Here is a 25,456-nt window from a genome sequence, read left to right on the forward strand (position 1 = left end):
TGCAAAACACTCACCACCTCTCCTGAAAAGTAACGGGTTCGGAAGAACTCACTACCCCAAGGTCTCTATAGTCAGGTCTCGACGGTGATGGATAACTCAATGGCTAATGTGGTTATACCTGTAAAGGGGCCTACTGGTTAGAACTAAATCCCGCTGGTTTATGAACAATGGTACTTCCTTTTTTTTTGTATTTGACATTTTAAGACTCTCTGGGGAAATAAAATACGAAGCGTAAGGGAAACGAGAAAGTAATAATGAAAATCAATATAATGACAACTCAATAAACTATTCAATTAGTTCCTTACAATTTGAGCAATTATCAAATATTATCCAAGTTAGCATTCAACACGGACTTCCATAAAACCTGCAAAACCATCAATTTCACAGACCTGTGGACATAGAATCATCAACAATATGGCCTCTCACAATAATTCTCATACACCACTGAAGTGCGCAATATGGTTCATATCATAATAGACAAAAAGATTACCACGTTGCTAACTCGAAGTAATAGACGTTACCAATTACACAAAACAATTTGGTAGAATATAGATGTAAATCAGGCAATCTACAAGCTACTTTTCATATTAATCTCCATGAATGTATAGCAAAAATAACTCAAACTTCTTAACAATCTGCAAAAATCTCTAAAATCTCTAAATGGGCCACAAATCATCAATTTGGGGACCCTTACAAATGAATTCAACTTCTCAATTTATAGAAGTTTTTCACCCTATTATTTAGGAAATAAATCTACCCTAAATTAAGAACTAAAATTAGGAGTCGCAGTTAACTTGCAAGTTTCTGCCTGGACACTCCACTTAACAACTACAAAGCGGATGTTGCATGAGCACTACGAAGACCATGTTGGGTGAGCCACGTTTTCATAACCATGCAAGATTTTCAAAATTGGAACTTTGAGTAAGAAGAGCAGTTTCGAAATCAAAAAAAGCTTTGCTATCTTAACAATTGTGTGCTTAGCTTTTTTTTTTAATTTCTTGGTAAATGCCTTATAATTTTCAATTATGCATGCAACTACTTGGACTGGCGGATTAGCTACATGCTTAATTCTAAATTTATATTTCTTCAAAGTCTCATCTACATGTGCTCCTTGTTCCTCTAACTCCTTTACTATATTTGCCACCTCCTGACACTGAGTAATCAACTGTGTGTATCTATCCATAAGAGCAGCATTGAACTGGGCAACAGGTCCTAAGTTTTGTGCCTCATATGCATCCCATTGATTCAAAACTTGCTACTGGTCCATTATTCCAATATCAACCATTCTGAGGCCAAAAGGCCCTAATATATTCATTACAAAATTCTCATATGACAAAATCTCTCTAAAAGAGGGTCCCGAATATTAATCATCTCCTTAACATACTACTGATACATCTCTACTTTCAGTTCCAAAATGTATATGTAAGATTGTAGATTCTCACAACTATCTCCTCCTAAGAGGTCCTCTTTTATTATTAGCTCCTCTCCTAACCGTAGTATCTTTTTCAAAATTCAGAGCTGTTTATTAAAGGTGTTTTCCTTCCGTTCCCAGTGTGTGGAATAGGTTGCCAAATCTCCACTTGACTATACTGCTTTATGATATATTTCCATCATGTCTTGTAGAAACAACCTAATTTTGGCTACATTCACTTGAGCCCAAGACTTAGCGGCCGCAACTACTCGTCTCACCTCTAATAGTGCCTTTACATCTCCTTCTGGCAAGGATGAGGTTGAAGGCATGTCATCTGTCCTACAGGAGTCCAAAGGCTTGCACATTTCTACCAGGAGATGTTTATACTGTCCAAGTTGCACTATAAGTTCTACATTTGAACTATGCTCTTTTTCCATGCACCCTCTAACAACACTTGTGGCTAGCTCCAAGGTATCTAACTCTCCCCACTTGGTCTGCTTACCTAGGTTTACCTGTGATACTTGGTATTTGGGAGAATTTTGTCCCTCGGCCTACGATGGAACTGCCACATCTGCAACCACTTCACCAGAACTAGTTTTCGACAGGTGGTGAACCGTCTTTAACTTCTTAATTTTTGGTGGTTCCTCAGTGATTGCTTGTTGTAGAGTAACCTTGGGAAGCTCTGCTTTTCTCTTTTTCCTCTCAAAGGTAAACTCTAACCACTTTGGTATATCTTCATCTTTGTCACCTTGATGTGACACAATCTCAGCAGTTATAACATGCACCTCTGCCTGCTCCTCTAGCTGCTCCTCTGCTTCAACTCCCGTTTGGCCAGGAACCTGGGATGATGAAATTTGGTGGGCTAAGTTAGCTTGGAGAGTTTGTTGTTTGTGTAACTCTCCTAGCTTACCACTAACTTCCTCATTGAATGCCATTTCTTCATTCCCTAGGTCCATCTTTGTTTGCCTGGCTTCTATATCCTTAAGCAAGTCCTCTTGGTCTTGAGGAGTTAGAATCAACCTTTCATTTAGGATATCTTCTGCTTCACCTCCTTCTTATTCACTACCTAGAGGATGTTGTTGGTTGAGCTCCTCTTCCTCCTAGTTAGAGTCAGACTCGACATTTCTAATATCCACTTTCTCAGTAGTGGGTGTAAAACCTTGTACTCTGGGGTGCCCTGTAGATACATTAACAACTGGTGGTGCAGGAGCAGTAGTGCCTAAAGGACCTATTGTACCTGTGGAGGGTGGCTGAGCAGGTACCTCCTCGGTGGCTTCTAGGTTCTCTTCTTGTTCTTGAGTACCTTCTCCTTCCATATGGCCTATAGTAGTCCTTGGTGGGAGAATTTTGGCAAGTGGAACTGCGCCTAGCCCATCGGTCACTCCTAGGTCTGCAACCTTCTTTAGTAGTTCAGACTCCTTCATCTTTTCTTGGAGTTTCCTCAACAAGTCCTCAGTGTTTTCTTGAGGCTTGTCTTCCTCACCTGGGTCAGTGGAGGTATTCTGTCTTGAAGCTGACCTCGTTTTTTGAGCATACTCTTTATGACCTCTTGACTGCGGCACCCCTGAGGTGGATTCTTTTTGTTTTGTTTTTGATGCACTAGGTCTGACCCTCTGGCTTAACCATTGCTTAGTCCTATTGATGAACACTTGGGAGACCTTCTCCATATCTGATCTTCGCTTGCGGACCATTTCACCGAGGAGAGGGGCCTCTTGTCTCTCCCTGATTCTTTATAAATTGGATCGAGTAACTCTCCATCATCCCTCAAATCTTTAGGGAGGCTAGTCTCAATGCCAAAGTCTCTAACCTGCAGTACGGACAACCTGTTATAATTTTTCTCCCTAACTTCAAAGCTGTCCTGCAAGTTGGCCCAAAAGTCTACCAAGCTGGGCCTATGCCCCTCATATGCCTTAGGCATAGCTTGCTTAAGTTTCCCGTAGGGATCATAAAATTCCCTAGTATGATTATATTCTTTCAGGTTCAAATCCTGAAGCTCTTGCTTGGCCAATTTCACCACTTGTATTTTAGAATAGGCAAAATACCCAATGGACACCGAGAAGTCAATACCTGTTTTATGTTTAGAAGATAGCAGTGATTGGAGACCAAGAAGTTGTCTTACATACTCGAGTAGTATCACTCTATCATTGCAATAACGAGGCAGTAGCATTGGATTCCTTGTGAATCCACTAACTCTTATGTAAGTGGAGCATGGGTTTTGGATGAACCAACACGCCCACTCCTAGATAATAGCCATGGCCTCTGGGCTTATCCGATATCCTGCGTCTCCAGTCAACTTAATGATTATAGGAAAGATAAAGGCATCATTAACCCTCTTAAAATGTGTCTTTGAATTTGTTAGAGTGAGCTGGGAATAATATTCCCATATCTTCTTCTGTCCCTCTTTCTCTCCTAACTGCCCTTCTACTTGTAGGCCTGGAAACTTTTCAGCTCTGGCAGCTACCCAAATGACATAGGACGTGAAAAAGAACTTCTGGGTGTGTTGCACCTCCTTCTTCTGCTTACAAATGTTGTTGGAAAGGATTTGTGACCAATCAAAGTATTGCTTTCCTATCAATATGGTACGCATAAATTGGAACATCCAAGGGTGGAAATGCTTGCAGTCAAGCTTGCCGAAGGCCCTACTGAGCATGATAATCAAATCCCTCTGAGGCTCTTTGAAATCTTCCTTGAGGATCTTTGTAGCCTTGAGCCCTGTTTTCCTCTCCTCTTCCAACCAGTTGGTATTCATGTGTCTTTTGCTAGCTACCACCTTCTCATTCCATGTTTTCAAAGCCTCTTCTTCTGTTAATAAGAATACCTCTTCCCTAGTTGGGATTCTGAAGACGAAGCCTAACATATCCGGTGACAAGTCAATCACAGTCTTTCCCTGTGCATCCATACACTTTCTTGTCTCTGGATTGTAGAATGGAGTGATGGTCATTATAAACTCAGGTGCTTGAAGGGACTGTGGGAATACAGTAGCTTCCACAAGACCCGACCTCTTTATTCTTCGATGGAGAGCATCTAGGTTTGGTTTATCCAATTGGGTTGCAATATCCCCAATCTCTATGTGTCCCACCTCGATGTCTGTGACCCATCTAATTTGATCGTCCAACTTCGAAACATGAACTTGTCCTTGATATTGGTACTTCATAGTGGCTGGAAGTTTGTCAATTTCTTTACCTCTCTTATTGGTGGATGAGTCCATCTAACCACTACAACCTACAAGCAAAGCAAAAATTTTAGTCCTCAATATTAGACATGAATCTTGATCCACTTCGGGACTTCGGGGTCCGGGGGTTCCGAGGTGGATGGGAACATGAAACCCGAAACTTCGGGGATCCGGGGTTTCGGGGTGGGTTGCAAGATGAAACTCGAAACTCTGGGGATCTGGGGTTCCGAGGTGGATGGGAACATGAAACCCAGAACTCCGGGCATCTGGGGTTCCGGGGTGGGTGGCAACATGAAACCTGGAACTCTGGGGATCCGGGGTTTTGGGGTGGGTGGCAACATGAAAACCAGAACTCCGGGGATCCGGGGTGGATTGCAAGGGCATGCCGACAAACAACAACAACCAAAAAAAGAACAAAAAGGACAGAAAAATAAACACAAAAAGACATTAAACCAAGAAAATCATGAGAGAAAATGAATTCACCAACTTGGTGAATCGAAAATCAAACGGACGCCAAAAAGAGCATGCAAGATTTCGGAGGTTCGCGGCTTGGAGCTAGGGAGGAGAAACTTTGGATGCATAAATGAACTCAAAAAGTTCATTATCTCATATATATAGCCTCCCAAAAACCCTTCCGTACGAAAACCATAAACACGACCCCGGTATTCTAGGGCTCCGAGGTCGAAACGAAGGAAAAACAAAGAAACCTCGGGACTCCGGGACTCCGAAGTTCTGAGGTTGACACAAAAATGGACCTCAGGACTCCGAGACTCTGGAGTTCCGAGGTCGACACAAAAATAGACCTTGAGACTCCGGGACTTTGGAGTTCTGAGGTTGTCACAAAAACGGACCTCGGGACTCCGGAGTTCCGAGGTCGACACAAAAAGGGACCTCGGGACTCCGGAGTTCCGAGGTCAACACAAAAACAAGGAAGAAAGAAACAAAAAAAAAAAAAAAAGGGGACCACATATTGACTTAAGGAAACCAAAATGGGGAAATAGATATGCTAGGCATAGCAAATGGCGACTATCTGGGAAAAATGACTATAGGCAATTTAGAATTTCAGAATCTCTGGTTAACCCGATACGTAAGGCTATTATCACTCAAAAGGATGTATAAGAATTTTAAGATGAATAAGTGATTTGAACAAACAACCAAGATGAGAAATAGACATGATCAACTCTTAAGTGTGTGCGTATGATTTATTACTCCATCATTTCAATAATGTAGATAAGCAGAGGAAACTAGGCACAAGTTACATAGGTGAAGTCTTTAATCGTGTTTCATGCAAGGTTATCCTGGGCATAGCTCTGTTGCTAGCCAGGCATCTATAGCCCCGATAGAGATACCTCTGGCCCCCATCAAGTAGTGCTCCATTGCTAGCCAGGCGTCCATAGCCCCGGTGGAGGTTACTTGAAACACCCATTTGAGTTGCTTAAGAAGATCATTTATCTTATTATTTCTTTTCTTCTCTCTCTTTTTTTTTTTTGATAGGATATAACGAATGACTTCTTTCTTCAATAATCGCTTAAGCAACTTCCAAACATTGAAGTTTGATGACTAGGTTGGAAGCCACGGTGGATAACATGAAATGCCTTGACTTCGGATTTTTCACTTGAGACCTAGTTTATATGTTATCTCACAAAACCTTTCTGATGTATCTTAATATGACGTTAGTGCTGAGTTTATCAAGCTAGCCTTTTCCAAATTGAAAGTCAAAAACTCTTATCATATTTAAATGATTATATACCACTTTGAACAAGTATAGACAAAGGTTTCAAACTCAACCAAATGACAATGAAAATATAAATAGCAGAGAGTCGAAGACTCCTAGAATTTGGCAAAATCTTATACAAAGGATACCTAGTTCCCTTCAGAATCTTCAAGGACAAAACATATACCCCAACTCAACAAACAAAAGAAGAAACAAGCAAGGAAAACAAAAACAAAAAGGGAAAACACACAACAAGGCCCAACAAAGCACAATCAAAAAGAAAAAACAATTAACTACTATATAAAATAGGTCAAGCTTTATTAAAGATTTAATCAAAGTCGTGCTTGAGGAACTGACCATTGACAGGCAATGGTACCAGTTCTCTAGTCAATGAGCTCAACCTAAAAGTGTTTTCGCCTAGAATTTCAGCTATTTGGTAAGGACCTAACCACAACCTTTCAAATTTGTGATGATCACCTTTCTTTTCCTTGGCCTTATCCCATAACAAGACCAAGTCAGAGATTCGAAAAGCTTTAACCTTGGCTTTTTTATCAAACCAGCGCTTAACAACGACTTGGTGCTTGGCAAAGTGTTGTAGCGTATTAATTCTTTTTTCATCAAGTCTTAACAAGTTTAAGAGGTGAACCCCTACTTGATCCTCAATATCAAGTTCTTTCATTAATTGAAGGACCGGTATTTGCAAGTTAATTGGGAAAACAGGGGTCTGGCCATAGACAAGGTAGTATGGAGAAGTTCCTAGGGCGGCTTTTATTCACATTCGATCAACCCACAAGGCATATCTCAATTGATTATGCCAATCCCTGGGATTTTTCTTGAGTAGCTTCTTGATGACATCTAGGATGTTCTTGTTTGTGGATTCAACTACCCCATTACCTTGCAGATAATAGTTGGATGAAAATTTCAATATCACTTTATATTGGTATCACCATTGCATCAACTATGCGGAAGTAAAAGTAGGACCATTATCACATACCAGAGCGAACAACATACCAAACCTAGTGACGATATGCTCTTCAATGAATTTCAGGACTACCTCAACAGTAGCATTGCGGCAAGCTATGGCTTCCGTCCACCGGGTACAATAATATATTGTTGTAAGAATAAACTTATGTGCTACAGATGAGTTAGGGTTAATAACTCCTACAAAATCCAGGGCCCATTGAGCAAAAGGTCTTACCTCAAACACTGGTTGGAGAGGCATAGTAGGATTTCTTTCCCTCGAGGCTGCAGTTTGACACGTATGGCAATGTCGAACATGTTCATGAGTATCCTTAAATGTGCTAGGCCAATAATATCCAGCCTTCAAAATTTGATGTGTAGTGGCATCAACTGACCCATGACCTGTACCATATTTCTCGTGAAATTCCTCAATCATATTATGAGCTTCTTGATGATCAAGACACCGAAGGTAAATACCCTCATAATTTTTTCTGTAGAGTGTTGGATCCTTGATCATATAATTAGCACTCTTGAGCCTTAATGCTCATCTTTGCGTAGCTGTCAATCCCTCAGGACACCTATTATTTAATAATACAAATACCAAATTTGTGTACCAAGAGTCCTAAGTAAATGACTTCAATGTATATTGTTGGCACTGGATCTAAGGGATGTTGGTCGCCATGGCCCGAGATAATCCTTGGCCTCAAAATAATTTCATTGGATGCATCTCTAAATCAAATTCTTGTAATATTGCCATCCATTTCCCTCATTGTTCTCCAAGTTCAGACTGCATGAGTAGTGACTTTACTGCTTGGTCAGGAACAATCGCATAGATTTTACTCCTCAGGATGTAATGTCTAAACTTCTTGACCACCCTTACTAATGCAAAGGCCTATTTCTCAAGAGAAAAATACCTAACCTCGACGCTTTTGAAAGGAGAACTCATAAATGCAATAGGCTTCTTGTCTCCTGCTTGCCTCTGCGTCAAAACAATTGCTCTTGAGTGTAGCGAAGCAAAAGAATATATGTAAAATGGCAGTGTATAATCTGGGCTAGTTAGTACAGGGGCTTCAGCGATGGATTTCTTGATCTGGGCGAAAGCCTCTTTTGCTTCAGTTGTCCACTCAACCTTAGCATCCTTCTTCATCATTTCATTCAAAGGCTTGACTATTTCTGCAAATCCAGTAATGAATTTTCTCACAAAATTGATCTTTCCGAAGAAAGATCTCATCTCTTTTTTACTACCGGGCATTTGTATTTTTAATAATGCTTCTACCTGATCTAGGTCTATAGAGATCCCCCTCTCAAAAATTACATGGCCAAGTAACTTTCCTTTAGCCACTCCAAACACACATTTCTTGGGATTAAGGGAAATCCCATATCTTCTACACCTCTCTAACACCTTTATGAGGTGGTCTAGGTGATCTTCCCCGATTTTAGAAAATATCGTTAAATCATCCATATAAATAATAATGCATTTTCCAATCAGTTCTTTGAATGCTGTGTCCATCGCTCGCTAGAAGGTTGCCCCAACATTAATTAATCCAAATGGCATTCTTTTATATGCATATGTTCCCCACTTTGTTGTAAATGTCGTCTTCATACGATCTTCATAATTTACCAACACCTGGTTATATCCTGAATAACCGTCTAAAAACGACATCATTTGTGAACCATTCACAATTTGTAATACTTCATCCAAAGAAGGGAGTGGGTAATTATCATTCTCAGAAGCTTTGTTGAGATTACGGAAATCTACGCAAAGCCGTATTTCTCCATTCTTTTTCCGTACTGGTACTAGATTAGCAACCCAAGTAGAATGTCGTACTGGAAAAATTATCTTAGTGGAAAGTAACTTTTGCACTTCTTTGAAGATCAAAGGTTCCATCAGTGCGTTGACAGGACGTTGTTTTTGCCTGAAGGGTTTTATGTTTGGCTTTAGGGGAATCACATGGGTGATAATCATTGTATCAAATGTCTGTAAATCTTCATACCCCCATGCTATTACATCGATGAATTCTTTCAAGATCTGTATCAGCTTTTCTCTTTCGCCTTGAGTGCAAATCTTCCCAATATAAACAATTTTCTCTTGTCCTTCAGGACCAATATTATGAGGCTCGTATTTTCCAGCATCCGAGTCAGTTGTTAATCTCTCTTTTACTCTCGGGTCCGAATCGAAAAGTCTCTCCAAGGTGACCATCCCTTTAGGAATAACATTGGTTGGCAAATTCAAAATATCCATGTTACCTTCGTTATTGAAATCATCCGATTTATCTTCCTCGTCAATTATTTGATCTTCAAAAGCCCACGAATTGGCGAGAAAGGCTAAGCTATGGGCATCATCCAAGAAAACTTGGAAATGTTTGATATTATCAGGCACCGCAGGTGCAGAGATCAATTCCACCAAAAACTTCTTTAAAGGGGATTGGCTTACTGGTTCTAATGTACTAGCAGCTACAGCCAGTGCATCGGGTATTCCGTTTACTTTCTTGGGTACCAATTGAATGTCAAAAGCCTCAAAATCTTCAATTAGATCCCACACTCTATTCCAATATGCCGCTAACCTCTTGTCATGGCACGCATACTGGCTTCGCACTTATTTAACCACCAACTCTGAATCTCCTTGCACTTCTAAACACTTTGCTCCTTTCTTATGAGCGAAAAGTAATCCTCTAATTAAAGCTTCGTACTCCGTTACGTTATTGGTACAAGGGAATCGAAGTCGGTAAGAAGCTAAAAGATTTTTGCCTTTTGGGTTGGTTAACTCTACGCCTGCTCTGCTGCCTTGTTTGGATCTTGACCCTTCAAACTTTAAAAACCATATTTCATCTTTTGGTTTCTTCGTATTTTTCACCTTTGGGTCAATGCTGAGGTCAGATCTCACAGAGAATTTTTGCTTCTCAAGCTCAAGACTTTGTGATAATTGAGTTTGTTTAATACCTGGTTGTATAAGCACTTCAATTGTATTTGAAACAACTTCGTGTTCAAATTGAGGTTGAAATTTGGATTGTGTTTCTTCCTTCTTAAGCTCCAGAGGAACCTCTCCCTCTTCATTTTTAACAACCTTAACTGCAAGAACTTCATGGTTGTATTCTTTAGGTAAGGTAATCTTGTCAACAGGCTTGATTGTCTAAGACTCTGATTCGACACCTTGACCTTCCCCCGTATTGTTGGCATGATCTTCTTCCTCGAATGGGACCGGATTCATCAACTTTGTGATCTCATTCTGACATGGGATACATGAAACTTCTGAGTGTTCCTCATGGTGTATCCGACACCACTTTGGTAGTAGAAATTCTTGTATCTTCATAGTGTTTCCTAACAAACACATTCCTTGTTGTACAGTTGTAACAAACTCTTTCACCCGCCTTTTATATGCGGTCCTGTCAGTCTGAAATGGTTGAAGCAGGGTTGGTGCAGAAAAGGTAAGAATCTCATTGACTCTATAAACCTCTAGGCTTACCTCAATAAATGCCACTTCATTGAGAGCACCATAGTCCATGACCAATTTCTTCAATTTAGGCTTACTATCAATTCGGATCTGGTTGCTCACCCCTTTCCAAGGAAGCCATAAGTAGGTAAAACAAGTTGAGAAATATCCTCTAATGTCTTGGACCAATCTCTACTGAGGAGCATCCCATATACTTCTAGAATATCTACCACTTGAATGTCAATATAGCGAGATATTCGAGGATCAGCACCCAACTATATGTATACATCTTTCAATTCTCCAATGACATTGACCTCTGTTTTGTCTAATTGTACTACCTTACTATTCGCACGTACTGGTTGAAGTCCAAGTTGTTGGCATATAGAGTAAGGCATTACATTTCCTAAAGCTCTTGAGTCCACCAAACAGTTATGTAAATTCTTCCCACATATCTTCAAACTTAGTAAAAATGGTGGATTTTCTATTGCATCATTACTAACGTTAGCATTAACTTCATTAAAATCTGCCATTTTAACCTCATTACTCTATGATTCTAACATCTCCAACTTCCTAAGGAGAGCCTTCTTCTGTTCGGGGCAATATCTCAATACTTCCATTAAGGACATAGTAGTGGCAGTCCTTTCCATCTCTTTAGTAACATCAAATGATCCTTTCAGAACATAATCTTGCCCCTGAACTTGTTTAGGGCGTGTTCCTTGGAAAGCTTGAGGTGGACAAGGATTGTTGCTCGCATTAGCGTCTGGGGGTACAAACCCGCTCGTCGGGGGAGGTGGGTCTGTTAACGGAGCCTTGCCTTGACTTCTAAGATTATAGTTGTTCCTGCTCTGAAAGGCCTGAGCATCGTATATGCATGGTTCACCATCAACTTCATCTTGAAACTCTTTACACAGGAAAGTATCAACTAGCATGGCAGTATTAACCTTATCCGGTTCATCATTGGAACAATCTTTGGGCTGAGAGTCAGCTTGAGCAATTCTTATGATTTTCTCGAACTGGGCACAATTAACCTCAGAATGGGAAGCCGTGTCATGCAACCTACACCAATTAGTTAGTAGATTCATATCAGCAAGGTTAACACTTTGTGTGTGGTTTGAGTTATCCTGTGCATCCGGGTGGTCATGATTGACCCCACTGTTATTCGGACCCATATTCCATTTCCTATTATAAGGTTTATTATTGTACCTTTGATTCTGGTTCTAGTTATTGTAGTTTCGCTGATTATTATATGATTGAGATTGATTATACCTTCTTGGTGGATTCATCTTTAGTTGGCTCAAGTCTGAAGTAGCATGCGAGATCACTTTCTTCAAGGCTTCTACTTCAGCAAATATATGAGATCCTTGATTCTCGGGTGTCGTAGTTGGAAGCTGGTTTGTTGAATGTATATTGTCAAATTGTTGATTTCCGGCTTGCGGCTGACCAGCGTACTGCGTCTGAGTGGGAATGTTATTGGTAACATTTTGCCAAGTCGATGCTTGAGCTGCAAACTGTTGAATTGCTTGCGGTTGGGGTGCATAAATTGGCACGGGGTTCATTGTTGGGGCACCGACAGGTAGAGACAAAGGTATACCTGGGAGTTGACTGTAATTTCCTTGATTCACCCATGTGGGTAAGTTATATCCAATCCCTCCTGGGGTTTGATTCAACTCTTGGTTCATGCTAATTGCTAATGTGAAGACCTTCGCTAAGGTATCCCTTTGATCTTGAGGAACACTCTTTTTAATGAACATAGCAATCCAAGGGTCAATAGCTCTCAGATATGAGTCGATGGCTACGTTAGGTGCTACCTGGTAAGGGGCTTGAAGCCTCTTGAATGCCCTTTGGAAGTTAGTATTAAAAGTCATTAATGGCTCATTTGGCAATTTCTTTAGAGAATCAAACTGATGGCATAAAGACCCAGGGTCTACATACACTCGGAATTGATCAATGAAAGCCTTCTCCAAAAGATCCCAACCTGTGATGGAGTTTGCAGGTAGGGTTAAGTACCAATTGTATTCATTCTCCCCAAGTGAATATGGGAAGAGTCTACATACTACATCTTGATGTTCAATATGATTACGAACAACCGCATCTTTGAATGCTTGAATATGTTCATCAGTCGTTCGTCCGCCTAGATAATAAAATTTGCTACAAAATTTATCAAGATTTCTAGGTAGGTCATGTATACCCCCTGGTATGGTTCCTAGCAGTGTAGTGTCTTGGTTGAAGTAAGCCATCGAAGGTAACAATGGTGAATGTTGAGTTACGAAAGGTGCAACAATAGGTTGAGGACTGGGGATCAATTGGTCTCTTACGTTGGGTATGGATGACTGTACTGGTGAGGATGTTGAGGGTTGTTTCTTAGCTTTGTCCTTCTTCCTCCTAGTGGTAGGTCCTAATTCAACTAAGTCAAACGGTGAAGAACCACTCCTCAAGACTCGGTGGAATCTCTCAGGAGAAAAAGATGATATACGATCCAGCTTAGTACCTCAATTACCTAGAAATACCAAATGTGGTTCACCTACGAGGGGTTTAGTCTAGGCCCTCCTTCTAGCGCTAGTTTCTGTTGGTGGGTGTGTCAAAACGTTCATCAACACTTGCCCTCATAAGTAATTCCATGTTATAGCACAAATATATATACTCAAGTGTTATCTTTTAAGGAATTTATGTCGAGGTAGTTGCTAAATGACTATTCTCAACACCATAAAATGTCACATTCTTCTCTGTCATATTGACATTATTGCCATATACATTATAATGAAATGGTTTGAGCATTAATTTATCCTGTACATACATACATACATACATAATTTTTAACAAGTAGTTATCTTCTTTATCTTTGTTTGCATGTAAAATGTTATAATTTCCATCTAGTAATAGAAATAGTTCTAAGTCAACTAAAAATATTGAAAAAAAATTAAACATGAATTGTTTATTGAATGTAGGGTTTAGATCATTGAATTTTTTAGATCTATCAAAAATTTGAACGCTAGATTTTGTGTGTATCTCTACTAGAAAAATTCTCTGTGTGCATATACAAAATGCAAAATATCTGTCTCCACGTTGAGTCCAAATTTATTTTTATTGAGATGCACATTCTCACAGCTATACATATAGACAACCTTCCATGTATAGTGGGGTTGTGTGCATATATAATAATATTCCATACATTGAACAATTTTTTATTTGTTAAAAATTGTAATCCATTTTTAGAATATATTTTTATTCTCATAGCCAACTAAAATTAGAATTTTTGAAAATCGTGTAATGTGAAAAAAACATATGCATATGTGACATGATGTAGGTTCCATTCAACAATATCAATTTTTAATAATTGATGTTTTTAACTTAGAATGTAGATATGTATTCACAAGCTCCATTTGACTAGTGGGATGCCATTCATAATATGGACTATTATTGTTTTCTTGGTAACATTTATGACTTATTTACTCTAAGATAAATTTTCAAAAAAAATCTATCTTTTCTTTTATTTTTGAATTATCATCAATCATATCTTCATAATTATCAAAACTAAAGGGTGGGGGCACAAATGGTGGCCTAGACACAAACTCTAACTCATCCCACTTAACCCCATTAAAGAATTCATGATTCTTTATTTCATGTGCATCATTGTTAAATCCTAGCCTCTCACTTGGATCCTTCACTAATAAATGTTGAATCAAATCCTTCAAAGGGGATTGGGGTCCTAATAATTGTGGCTCTTTACATAGCACATTAAAAAATGTTTCCTTCCTTGTGGATCCCTTGAAAGGGGTCTTCCCATATACCATCTCATACAATACTATTCCAAAAGCCCACCAATCTACAACATAGCCATGCCCTATGCCCCATAAGACCTCAGGGGAAACATACTCTTCAGTTCCAACAAATGAATGTGACTCGTCAAAAAATGATTTGCTTTTGGTGTTGTCATGACAAGTATATTTGTAATTCTTAAAGCTATTAGACTTGGAAATTGATCTCACTCGTTCCTCTTGTTTTGGTATTGAGGTAGATGAATCTATGTGATTTTTGGCTCTAGTGAGATTCAACTTGTCTAGAAGGGGCCTTTGGAAATCTGCCTTGTTTGTCTTTTTGTCTCCGTCGAAGGATCTTGATCTACGCCTTTGAAGGCTATTGATGATGATGGAGAGATCAAAGTCAGTGAGGATAATATGCCCATTGGCTTGAACTAGTATGTTTTCTGGTTTCAAATCTCTATACAATATTCCATGCTGATGAAGGTACTCAAGAGCAAGGACTATTTCTGCTGCATAAAACCTGCACAAAATGTAACAATATCAATGAAATTAAATATTTTATTTGTGTACGTTGACTATTTTATGAAAAAATATCAAGAGATCCAATTGAAGTTACTCTTCAATTATTAGATTGATTAATGAAAATTGAAAATATAAAAGAATTCTTCAAACTTCCTAAAATATCCAATATCTTACTTGAAGAATAAATCAAAAAACTAAATTACAATTTACTTTACATCACCCTGATAAAATTATAAACAAAAATTATTATTTTACTAATATTATATTAGACAATAACTAAATCAAATCCAATTAACTAATATTTTCAGAATTCATAACAATGATATATTCACATCTCTCAAAATATATATCTAATTATTATTATTTTTTAAATGTCTTTCCTTTGGAATGTTCCCTACAATTTATTCAATCAACTTAAAAATAAGTGTCTCAGTTTTTATGCATCTACATTCTAATCTAATTGACATTCTTAAGACTACATAATATATTGTTCAATAAGTCCAAGGGGTTGAGCTTAACTGGTTAAAACACTGGGTTTTCACTGTGGAGACCCAAGTTCAATTCTCAATAGGGACATCTAAAATGAATTCTAAGTTGTGACTCTTGACCAAAAAAAAAAATATTGTTCAATAAAAGATAATATTAAAAAATAAAATCAAAACTAAGTTACATTGCCTTCATTGGAATCAAAAGCATACCATTTCATAACATAATATTAAAAATGCAGTTACACAACATAACATAATATTAAAAATGCAGTTACACAACACTGAATTATCTTATCAGTAGAATCACAGGCTAGTTTACAGGCAATTTTAACTATATCTATAAAAAAATACTGTAATAAAAGCTATAATATTCAATGTCACATTTTTAGATAATTCTTTTTTCATCTCGATAATAGATTACTGAGTGCGATTTAAAACATCAATAAAAAAATACATAATTGAATCTAAATAGATTTTCAGCCAACTTCATAAATTGTAGAAAATTTATACTTATGACAAATGTTTTCCAAAAACATACAACTAAATTAATAGATCAAATTCACAAAACCCACTTAAATAAAAAGATCTTCCAAAACTATATATTTGTAAAATCTTACGAAGTTCTATCACTAGATCCAATATACATATACTATTGAGAGCGACACTGTGACCATCCATGAAATAAAAGTGAGGGGTGCGACTGAAACTAACCATATTTCTAATTTTAACATATAAATCACCTTCATCCAGTGATTATAAAAAGCTAGAGAAGTTATAGAACACTGAAACATTCAAATGTTGTGCAGTTTCAAGTTACCTCATACTGTATGCAAGTAATCTCAAAACTTCATTCAATATTAAAAAAAATGGGTAGAGTATTAAAATTGGGATAAGAAAAAGAAGTCCAAGACCTATTAGAGGAAGAGGGTAATTTACCTAGCAGCAGACTCTGAAAATCTTTTATCCTGCTGGTTCTGTCTGAGCACACTAAGGTCCCCTCCAGAGCAATAACCCATCAAAAGATAGTAATGGTTTGAAGACTCAAATTTAGCAAACAGTCTGGGCAGAAAAGGATGATCCAACTTTGACAGGATCTCTTTCTCCATCTGAACCCTCTTAAAACTCCTCTTCTCCTCCACAACCTGTTTATCAATCACCTTCATAGCCACAGGTTTTCTACTGTGCAAATGCATTACCAAGAAAACATTCCCCATATCACCATGCCCCAGAATCCTTATGGGCTTGAATTCCTCCACGGACTCTGCAGATTTAATGCTCCAGTCCTCCATATGATCCAACAAAAACAACCTCTCTTTTTCTTCTTCTGCTACTCCTCTAACTCACTCACACTATGCTGGCATTTTTTGATTTGGGTCTTCTGATTTTTTATGGTATAAACACAATCTCTATTTGTATACCTTTTGTGGAGATGGGTGGGATTTCAGTGGGATGAGGAATAGTACACGTGGCAGGGACATTATGGGGTGTTTGGATAAGGCAGGGGATCAGCGTCAGGTGTCCTATTGTTGAATTGGCGCGTGGCCATTCAGCACCTGCCTCGTTATCGAGCGCATGACGTGCACATGTGACCTCACGGGTCAATGGAAAAGACTGCTCGGGCCTTCTGTCCACGTGGCGTCTCTCACAAGGAGAATACAGGAGAAACTTTTGTTTCTCGCACGGATATGACCGTTATTATTATATTTGTCCGCTAGTTAAGGCCGGTGGAAAAATATCATAGATCTATGTAGGTAGCAGTTAAGACATGTGCCATGTGTCAGAATGATCTGGTATGGATTTAAATGTTAATCTTCTGGTTTCAATCGTGTTGATTTTTGCATTGTCAATGTTGGACGGGTCTATTCTGGCTCCAAAACAGTACGGATTGACTAACATGCGTGTTAGTCGCGTGTTTTACACTGTCGATTTTGCAATAAACGGCTGCGATTGACTAACCTGTCGCTAACACGTCGTACAAAATGTCTGTTTTGGAGCCAAAATAGCTTCAGCCGTCAACGTTTCGGATCAAACACCATGATCTATCATCAGGGCGAAAAAAGAAAGAGAGAGTAAGAGAGCAGAATATGAGGATGTTAGCAAACTCTCTTGCTCTTTCTCTTGCTTTTTTCGTCCTCATGATAGATCATGGTGTTTCGAACGTTGGCAATGCAAAAATCTACACGATCGAATCCAGAAGATTAACATTCAAATCATGATGGACTGTGGAAGCTTCATGAATTCAATTGGTATGGATTTATTTTTATTTTTTCATATTACCATAGAATAGAAGATTTTTAACATCTTTAATTATTTTTGTTTTTATTTCAAGTTTTAATTTTCTTATTCAATTTGATAATGAACTTTCTTATTATTTCAATTTTTTTATTTTTGTTTTTTTATTTGAAGTTTTGATTTTCTGTTATTCAATTTGATAATGAACTTTCGTATTCTTTCAATTATGTTCGTGTTGGATAGATGTTGGATTCTTTTTGGTCTTTGTCATCTTTCTATTTCACATTAAAGATGATGTGAGTTAGTACTCAATAAGAATTGATAAAAGATTTTTTTTGAACAAGATGATGTACGTGCACTACCAGTGCTAGAGAATGCACTCCAAATTCTTTGGATTTGACTCTTACCATGTCACGTTAATTTGCATCACTTTAAAGATTTTTTTTTTGTACTCAATAAAAATTGATAAATTTGCACAACTTTAAAGAATTTTTTATTTTTATTTTATTTTATTGAAAGTTAAAGACATATCTATTAATAAAAACAATTTGCAAGTAGTGGTCACAGTATTGTAATAAATATAAATATTGTAATAAATACAAATATTGTAATAAAAAAATTAGTTATGAATTTAGAAGTAGATTAAGTAATTATAATTACTAGCATATTTATATTTTGAAAAAACTATGTAAAAAATTAGAAAGATATCATATTTTAATTAATATTAGATCATTATTATGACAAGGTTATATTATTATGTCTTTATATTTTTATATGATATGATAGAATAAAAGATTTTTAACATCTAAAAAAATTGATTTTATTTTTAATTTTTTTTAAGTTTTCATTTCTCCTTATTCAATTTGATAATGAACTTTCATATAATTTTGATTATATTATGTTATGTAGGTAGGTAGGGGTAAAGACAAGTACCATGTGGTAGAGTAGCTCTCGTATGGATTTGGTTTTTGTTTTTTCATAGTATGACATGTGATGCTATTAAAATGGAGATTGTTAGAAATCGATATGAATTTATAATAAAGAGCCCAACCATAAGCACAACTTCAATTCAACCATTTAACAACATGTCAAAGAAGATTAGCAACAAAGCAAATGAGAAACATAAACAAACATATAAATGTTACTTCCTCATGATGCTCCTAATGCTATTTTCTCTTCCTTGTCCTCCTGTCCATGACCCCATTGCTACAAGGATGACAAATGAAGATTGGGAGATGGTTGAAGACAATGAAGGTGGATTGCTCTCACATTTGCATAACAAATGATGGATGGATGGATGGAGATTTTGACATGGTAAGGGAGAGATGATAATAGATTCTATGGAAATTTTAGCATAATGATGATATGATAAAAGTAGATTGGCTCAAATAGATGGCTAGCACAAAGATGTAAAAATGAAGTGTTGTTTTATGAAGGGAGGATGCTCCATTTATAGAAATTTGAATTGGAAATGGAAGATTGAGATTGAAAGTTAACAAAGGGATGAGATTAAAGGTGAGGAGATGAGTTGGATTGAACTCATAGCCTTATGGCAAGTGTCACAAGGTGTAGGCTTTGGGAAGAGGGAAAATTATGCTCAACACCTCTTGGGAAGAGCACTTGCAATGGGGAATAAGACAAGGCATACTCGCACATGTGTGAGCAAATCTTGGGAAGACCATAAGGCTGACAAGTGAAAACAGTTTTGGCAAAGTGTAAGGCTATAAGAAGTGAGGTATGACATCTGGACTAAAAGGGAAATATGTAGGGCAGATCCATGGGGAAGAGCATTCTCACACATGTGTGAGCACCCAAGGTCAAAGGTAAGGTGGATAGGTGAAAATGACTTGTGCATACAATTCATTTAGGAGGGGAGTCACATGTGGACTTGGGTAGGTGTGTAACATTTAAAAATAGCATAAATGTTAATAGGGATTAATCTTTGGTTAATTAGCTTGATGAAGGGGATAAAAAGGTGGGTTTGTAGGAATCACCATATTAGTTTAATTAATTGTGAATTAATTTAACTAATTAGACTTAGGAGAAAGATTTAAATATTTGCCTAAGGTTGGGTTTGATTTATTGAAATAAATCAAACTTTAGAAAAAAATGAGATATATTTAATCAATTAATAAATTAATTATATGGATGGAAGGGGGTAATTAATTAAATATGATTTGATTAAATTAAGAATAACAAAGAGATAACATTATTAATAAAATTAATTATGCAACATGGAGTGATTAATTAAATATTAATTTAATTAATTTTATGTGTCTACATTTTGCCCCTCTTTGATATAGCATCGCGAAGTGATGTTATATCAAAGAAGAATAAAACATAGTGGATAGAAAAAGATAAGGACTAGTAGCATGATACCCCAATCATTTGTGGGTTGAGGAAGGATGAGGAGGAGGTAGTGGTATGCCCCCTTGAGAGGACATGCAAGTTCCAAGAACACAGGTGTGCTCATGAAATGGATAGGACTATAAGATGAAAGGTAAAAGGGGAGGGATGAGGAATGTGTGGATGATAGGGTATATATAGGTTACGGAGGGGAGGGTTGGGGGATGGAGGGGAGGGCATAGGAGGGGGAGGAGTCAAATAAAATAGAGCCTGAGGGGAAAAGGGGAGATGGATTAATGAAAGAGGATATGATGGGTTAATTGAGAGCTTATGAACGAAGAGGATGAAATTGTTGTTATGCATTATATGGAGAGCAATCCTAGGTTTTATATTGCAAAGGATTATCGACATCACTAATTATAGGAATCAGAATATAATGAATATCCAATGCGTAGACTAGACTCTCAAACAATAAATTATCTCAATGCAAGCAAGTTCTCAGTTAATGATGATGGGATATATGGGATACAGGGGTATGATGACATTCTTGTGCATTCAAGTCCTTTACGAGGGCTTGATTGGTATGTGCAAAGGATGGTCATCACAACTAAACCACCATACTCAAATTTTAAATGCAATAGTTATTAGACCAAGCATGAGAAACTGTCAAACATGTCATACCACAAAAACTATTCCCCAATGTACACCAATCAAGACGTGCCAAGATATAGGATGATCTAGGCAGTCATGAATAGGTATAGTCCTAGGATAATAAATTAAATCAAAGTGAAAAGATCATTCAATAAAATGACACATTTGGCCAACAAACATCTCTTGCCAAGAGTTGGACATGGATTTGGATAAGTTGCCAGGCATGGGAAGGACACATCCTAATGGGCATTGATGAGGGGATAGGTTGATGGGAGGCAATAGATAAGTTGACTGGGAGGGATGCTAGTCAATAGGATATTTTATAGGATTTGGTTAACACATTGTGGATAGGTGTGATGCAAAGAAAAGAACTTTCACAACAAATCTTGACTCATTACAAGCATAGCTTCAATCTAGGACTATGACTAGTTCTTCTTAAGGAACTTGCTCAAGGAACTTGATGAACATTCACCAATCACAAGAATGGATTCTTGGACTTTTAATCCCTTTTACAATGCTTCTTTTATGAAATGACAACAAACACCCTTCCAATCATACCAATACAGTACATTTTTGTTACACTTTCAAATTACTCAAATGACAAACATCTCTTTAGACCCATGAAGAGCATTTTTGATTGATCTTGTTTCAACCCATCCAAGGATAGGAACCACGCATATTATAAAAAACCTTAGGATTATATTAAAAAAAAAAATTACTATAGAATATCCAAAATAAAGCCATTCATTCAACAAACTCTCATGAAACTAGGTTTTTAAGGTTGTCCCACTGTGAAATGCAAAGAACAATCATGAATAAATTTCGCAAAAAAAAATAAAAATTCAAACACTTTGGTGAGATTGAATATAACATAGATAAAAAAAATTCCTCCATTTTTCATCAAGATCCAATGGTGTAAAAGAAAGTTATGGATTTTTTCCCAAAACTGGAAACCCTAGGTCAATAATAGGGCTATGCTTAGTAAAATTGCCATAACTTTTGCAAAATAGAATGAAATCAACTCAAACAAAAATAATTTGAACTTTAAAACATACCAAATTTTTCTATTGTTTTCGTGCCTTTATCTATTTGTTCAAGGTTGTACCAAAAGAATTTTAGGCCGCTTTGCTTAGAAAAAAACAAATTTGACATGCCAAAATGATTTTTTTTTCATTCCATTTGTCTCCAACCTTGGAATTAGAGTTGGAGGACACATTTATATATTATTCATCATTCTGAAACTATTCCAACCACCATATAGCCATATTTTAAGAATTACAACAATTTGACAACTTTGTTAGCAACTTTTGTTGCAATATTGACAATTTTGTAGCAACTTTTACAACTTTTGACCAAATGACCTATAATTTTTTGAAATAGATAAGAATGATCCCAAATTGTCTCAAATAACCTTATTCAACTAAAAAAAACAAGACATAAATCATAGTTTTTCAATATGACTCAAAATGACTCTTAGGATGCCCTTACATCAAGGTGTTTGGATTATGTGCAAGTCACTGCAAGCTCAAATGGTTTGGAAAATCTCATTGTACTAAGGGAAAGCTCAATGTGATTTGAATATCCTTATTCACAATGATGGATTAGCTCATCATCTCACATGGAAGGAGGTGGTGATAGGATGAAAGTGGTGTTTGTTGAGAGTGCGTGACTAGGGTGAAGAATGTCTACACAAATGGATAGGACTTGATTTATGATGGAAGATGGGATGAATGGATAAAATGAAAGGTAAGTAAATGGAATGAAGGGATGGGGGAGAATGTGATAAGTGTCCAAATATGTAACGCCCGGGGATATGAGGCCCAGAGGACTTAAACAAATAAGACAATGAAAATACAAATCAATTTTTTTATATTATTTTTAAAAGATATACCAAACAACTACATTGAGATACATGAACATCAAGATAAGGAAATGATGTACAAATACTAACTAGAAAAAGTCCTCAAGGCCCCACAATGATGTTACTCAAGGATAACATCAACCAACAAACAAAGACAAAAGAAATCACATAAAATAAGATATCATTGTCTTACAAGGATCAAGATACAATAATTACATTGCCATGAGAATATACATAAGAACATTGGTTACATCACAGGGTATCCATAAGGATATAATCTCCATGAGTACAACAGTGGAGTGAATACATAAATCTGGTACATAATGAAAGTCTCAAATCTTCCCACGACCCATCACGAACATGTTGTAGGACGAACCAAAACCCAATGGGTGCAAAGAGAACTCCACCCAGCTATTTGGTATCATTAGGTCCACCCCTGTGCTAGGAGGTATCAGCCAGACCCAAGAGATGAAAGGAAAAACAAGAAGTTACAAGTGACTCACATGAGGTTCACAAGGCTACAATCACAAGAGATCCACAATATTGTGATAAGAGGAAATCAAAATTAAAACAACCAATTTCTGGAGGCCCAAGCAATGCACAGAAGGATAAAAACCAAAGGGAACCACTACGTATGCAATAGGGAAGAGTGTCATCACTAGGTTGTCATGAGTTACCATGGTGAGTTTTCACTAGGTCCTGACCCCCTTCCTGGCTTACCCTAGTGACCTTTCCCAACCCGCAGTCCCATACAAACACTAGTGGACCACACCAACCTTTTGAAAGGACAGTATTGGTGGAAGCCATTCCAAGCCCTTCTCTACCTACCTCATCCCTAAACAAGCACCCGAGCATAAGAGAGGCAACAATTTAATATTTATTAATGTGAACTAACTACCCACCCAAGTTTAATATTTAGTATTTTCACTTGATTACAAAACTCCCATTGAGTTACCTTGGCGATCAAGGGGGAGTCAAGTTTAATGAAATCCACTCCCCCTTGATTTCACCTAGGAAATCAAAGCAATATAAAAGATCAAACCGGATATCACAGGATGGTAAAACACCAAAATACCATAGCAAGGCTTGACTCTCTTTCTAGAATAAGATAACATACGTGAAGTATCCAAAGTAGGCTAGGAAACACCATCCAGCACCATAATCATACAAAAATTGAACAATTGTCATAAAAAGAGAAGTATGACTATACAATAAAGAATCCACAAACTCCCTACATAATCCTCTGGAATTCAAAGACATAAAACCACACATATGAGTATCCCCACAATGAAAGACAAGATCCAAAAGCAAAAGAAAGGTCTCATGATGGCCAATACAAGAGAGTTCATTCAAATCTACCAAAGAGACCATAATAACACTTATACATCAAATAGTTCCAAATCAACATTGATTCTATTAATCCATTAGCTTAAATAACTAACATCATATTATTTCACAACATAGTAATCCATTTATACAAATTTGCTTTCATTATATTTGTTCAAGGACAAACAAAAAGGAGATTACCCAGGTACATATGAAAACATATACATATAACCAATCCTAAACAAAACTTAACCACATGATTAATTGATTATATGAAATAACATTTATACTTTTCTAAAAAATATAACTAATTTCCAAATATATCAATATGCATTTAATTATTCACAAAATGTAACTCTATACTCAAAACTATTAATCTGAAAATATTTAAGTTAATCCTTTATTCTATCTGTATCAATGCCTACCTATATGTAACCAAATTGTAACTATATTTATCGATTATAGTATCTTATCAAGATAAACTACATATTCCAAATTATGAACATATATAAATATTTATCTAATCTTTTAACCAACATCAAAATGCATATACAAATGTCTTCACATTTAAATAAAAATGAATTGATGAGAATATATATGTATAAAATCGAATTCCACAAAATATTAAAAAACCTACAAAACATTTTATTAGACTAACATTCTGCGTTGAAATTAATTTAATGTCAGACTGTATTAAGCTGAGAGGGTGTTCCTGCCATGGATTCCCCACGGTGGTGGTGGAGATCCCACCACTGTGGGTAGCCCATGGTGGATGGGCTCCCCACCATCGTGGATAGCCCATAGTGGGTGGGCTTCCCACCATTGTGGATAGCCCATAGTGGGTGGGGTTTCCCACCATCGTGGGTAAACCACGACACCCAAAACAAATACGAGCACAGTAAATAAAAAGAAATTTAATACGCATAAACAATACTCACAAACAAAGATTTAACAATAAATTATATTTCGTTTATAATTGAACATATATATATATATATATATATATATATATATATATATATATATATATCAAAACAACTGATAGGGAAATCATAGAAAATTTCTTGAGGAGAGAATAGTATTAAATTTATCGAATCCAAAATTCCAAATGCACATATTCACCCAAAATATGTTCTAAACCCCCAAATTTTTTGAAATCGAACAATTTCTTTAAAATTTTCTCATCACAGTAAATCAAACAAGCAAGTTCTTATTCAGAAAAAAAGGAATTTTTGCACGCAAGAGAAGAATCAAAACCCCAACCTTTTTATGCTATCTAGAAAATAGAGGCAAAAGCAATACTCGCATAGCACCAATCCAAAGTGCTCAAATCCAAAAAATTCAACCACAAACTTCCAATACCCATTCCTCTTTTCTTATTTTCAATTTCTTCTTTTTCAACCAGAGATTTCTCAAAATCCTTTTCAAAATCCATTTCCAAAAATCCATGGACACACATAAAACTTCACGGCAAGAGCCTCTCTATTTCCCCCCCAAAAAAGCAGAATTAAAACATTTCCCAAATGTAACTCCCCTCAAATGCATGAGAGAACTCCCATTTAATATTATTAATTAAAGGATT

General features: G+C 36.9%; 1 protein-coding gene across 1 annotated transcript; it reads right to left on the reverse strand.

The window, feature by feature from the left end:
- Positions 1-14,080: 14,080 nt before the first annotated feature.
- LOC131031369 (serine/threonine-protein kinase UCNL-like) lies at positions 14,081-16,836 on the reverse strand. The gene is made up of 2 exons (XM_057962470.2): positions 16,395-16,836; positions 14,081-14,968 (listed from the first exon to the last, which is right to left on the reverse strand). The coding sequence occupies exons 1-2, from the start codon at positions 16,745-16,747 to the stop codon at positions 14,152-14,154; spliced, it is 1,170 nt and encodes a 389-aa protein (XP_057818453.2). The 5' UTR covers positions 16,748-16,836; the 3' UTR covers positions 14,081-14,151.
- Between the last annotated feature and the right edge of the window lie 8,620 nt (positions 16,837-25,456).

This window comes from Cryptomeria japonica, chromosome 11 (genome assembly GCF_030272615.1).
Source record: "Cryptomeria japonica chromosome 11, Sugi_1.0, whole genome shotgun sequence".
NCBI lineage: Eukaryota > Viridiplantae > Streptophyta > Pinopsida > Cupressales > Cupressaceae > Cryptomeria > Cryptomeria japonica.

Coding starts and splice junctions, on each gene's coding strand:
- LOC131031369 (XM_057962470.2), bottom strand. CDS start 16,747: ATGGAGGACTGGAGCATTAAATCTGCAGAGTCCGTGGAGGAATTCAAG. Junction 14,969..16,394: donor TTTTCAGAGTCTGCTGCTAG/GTAAATTACCCT, acceptor CATTTTGTGCAG/GTTTTATGCAGCAGAAATAG.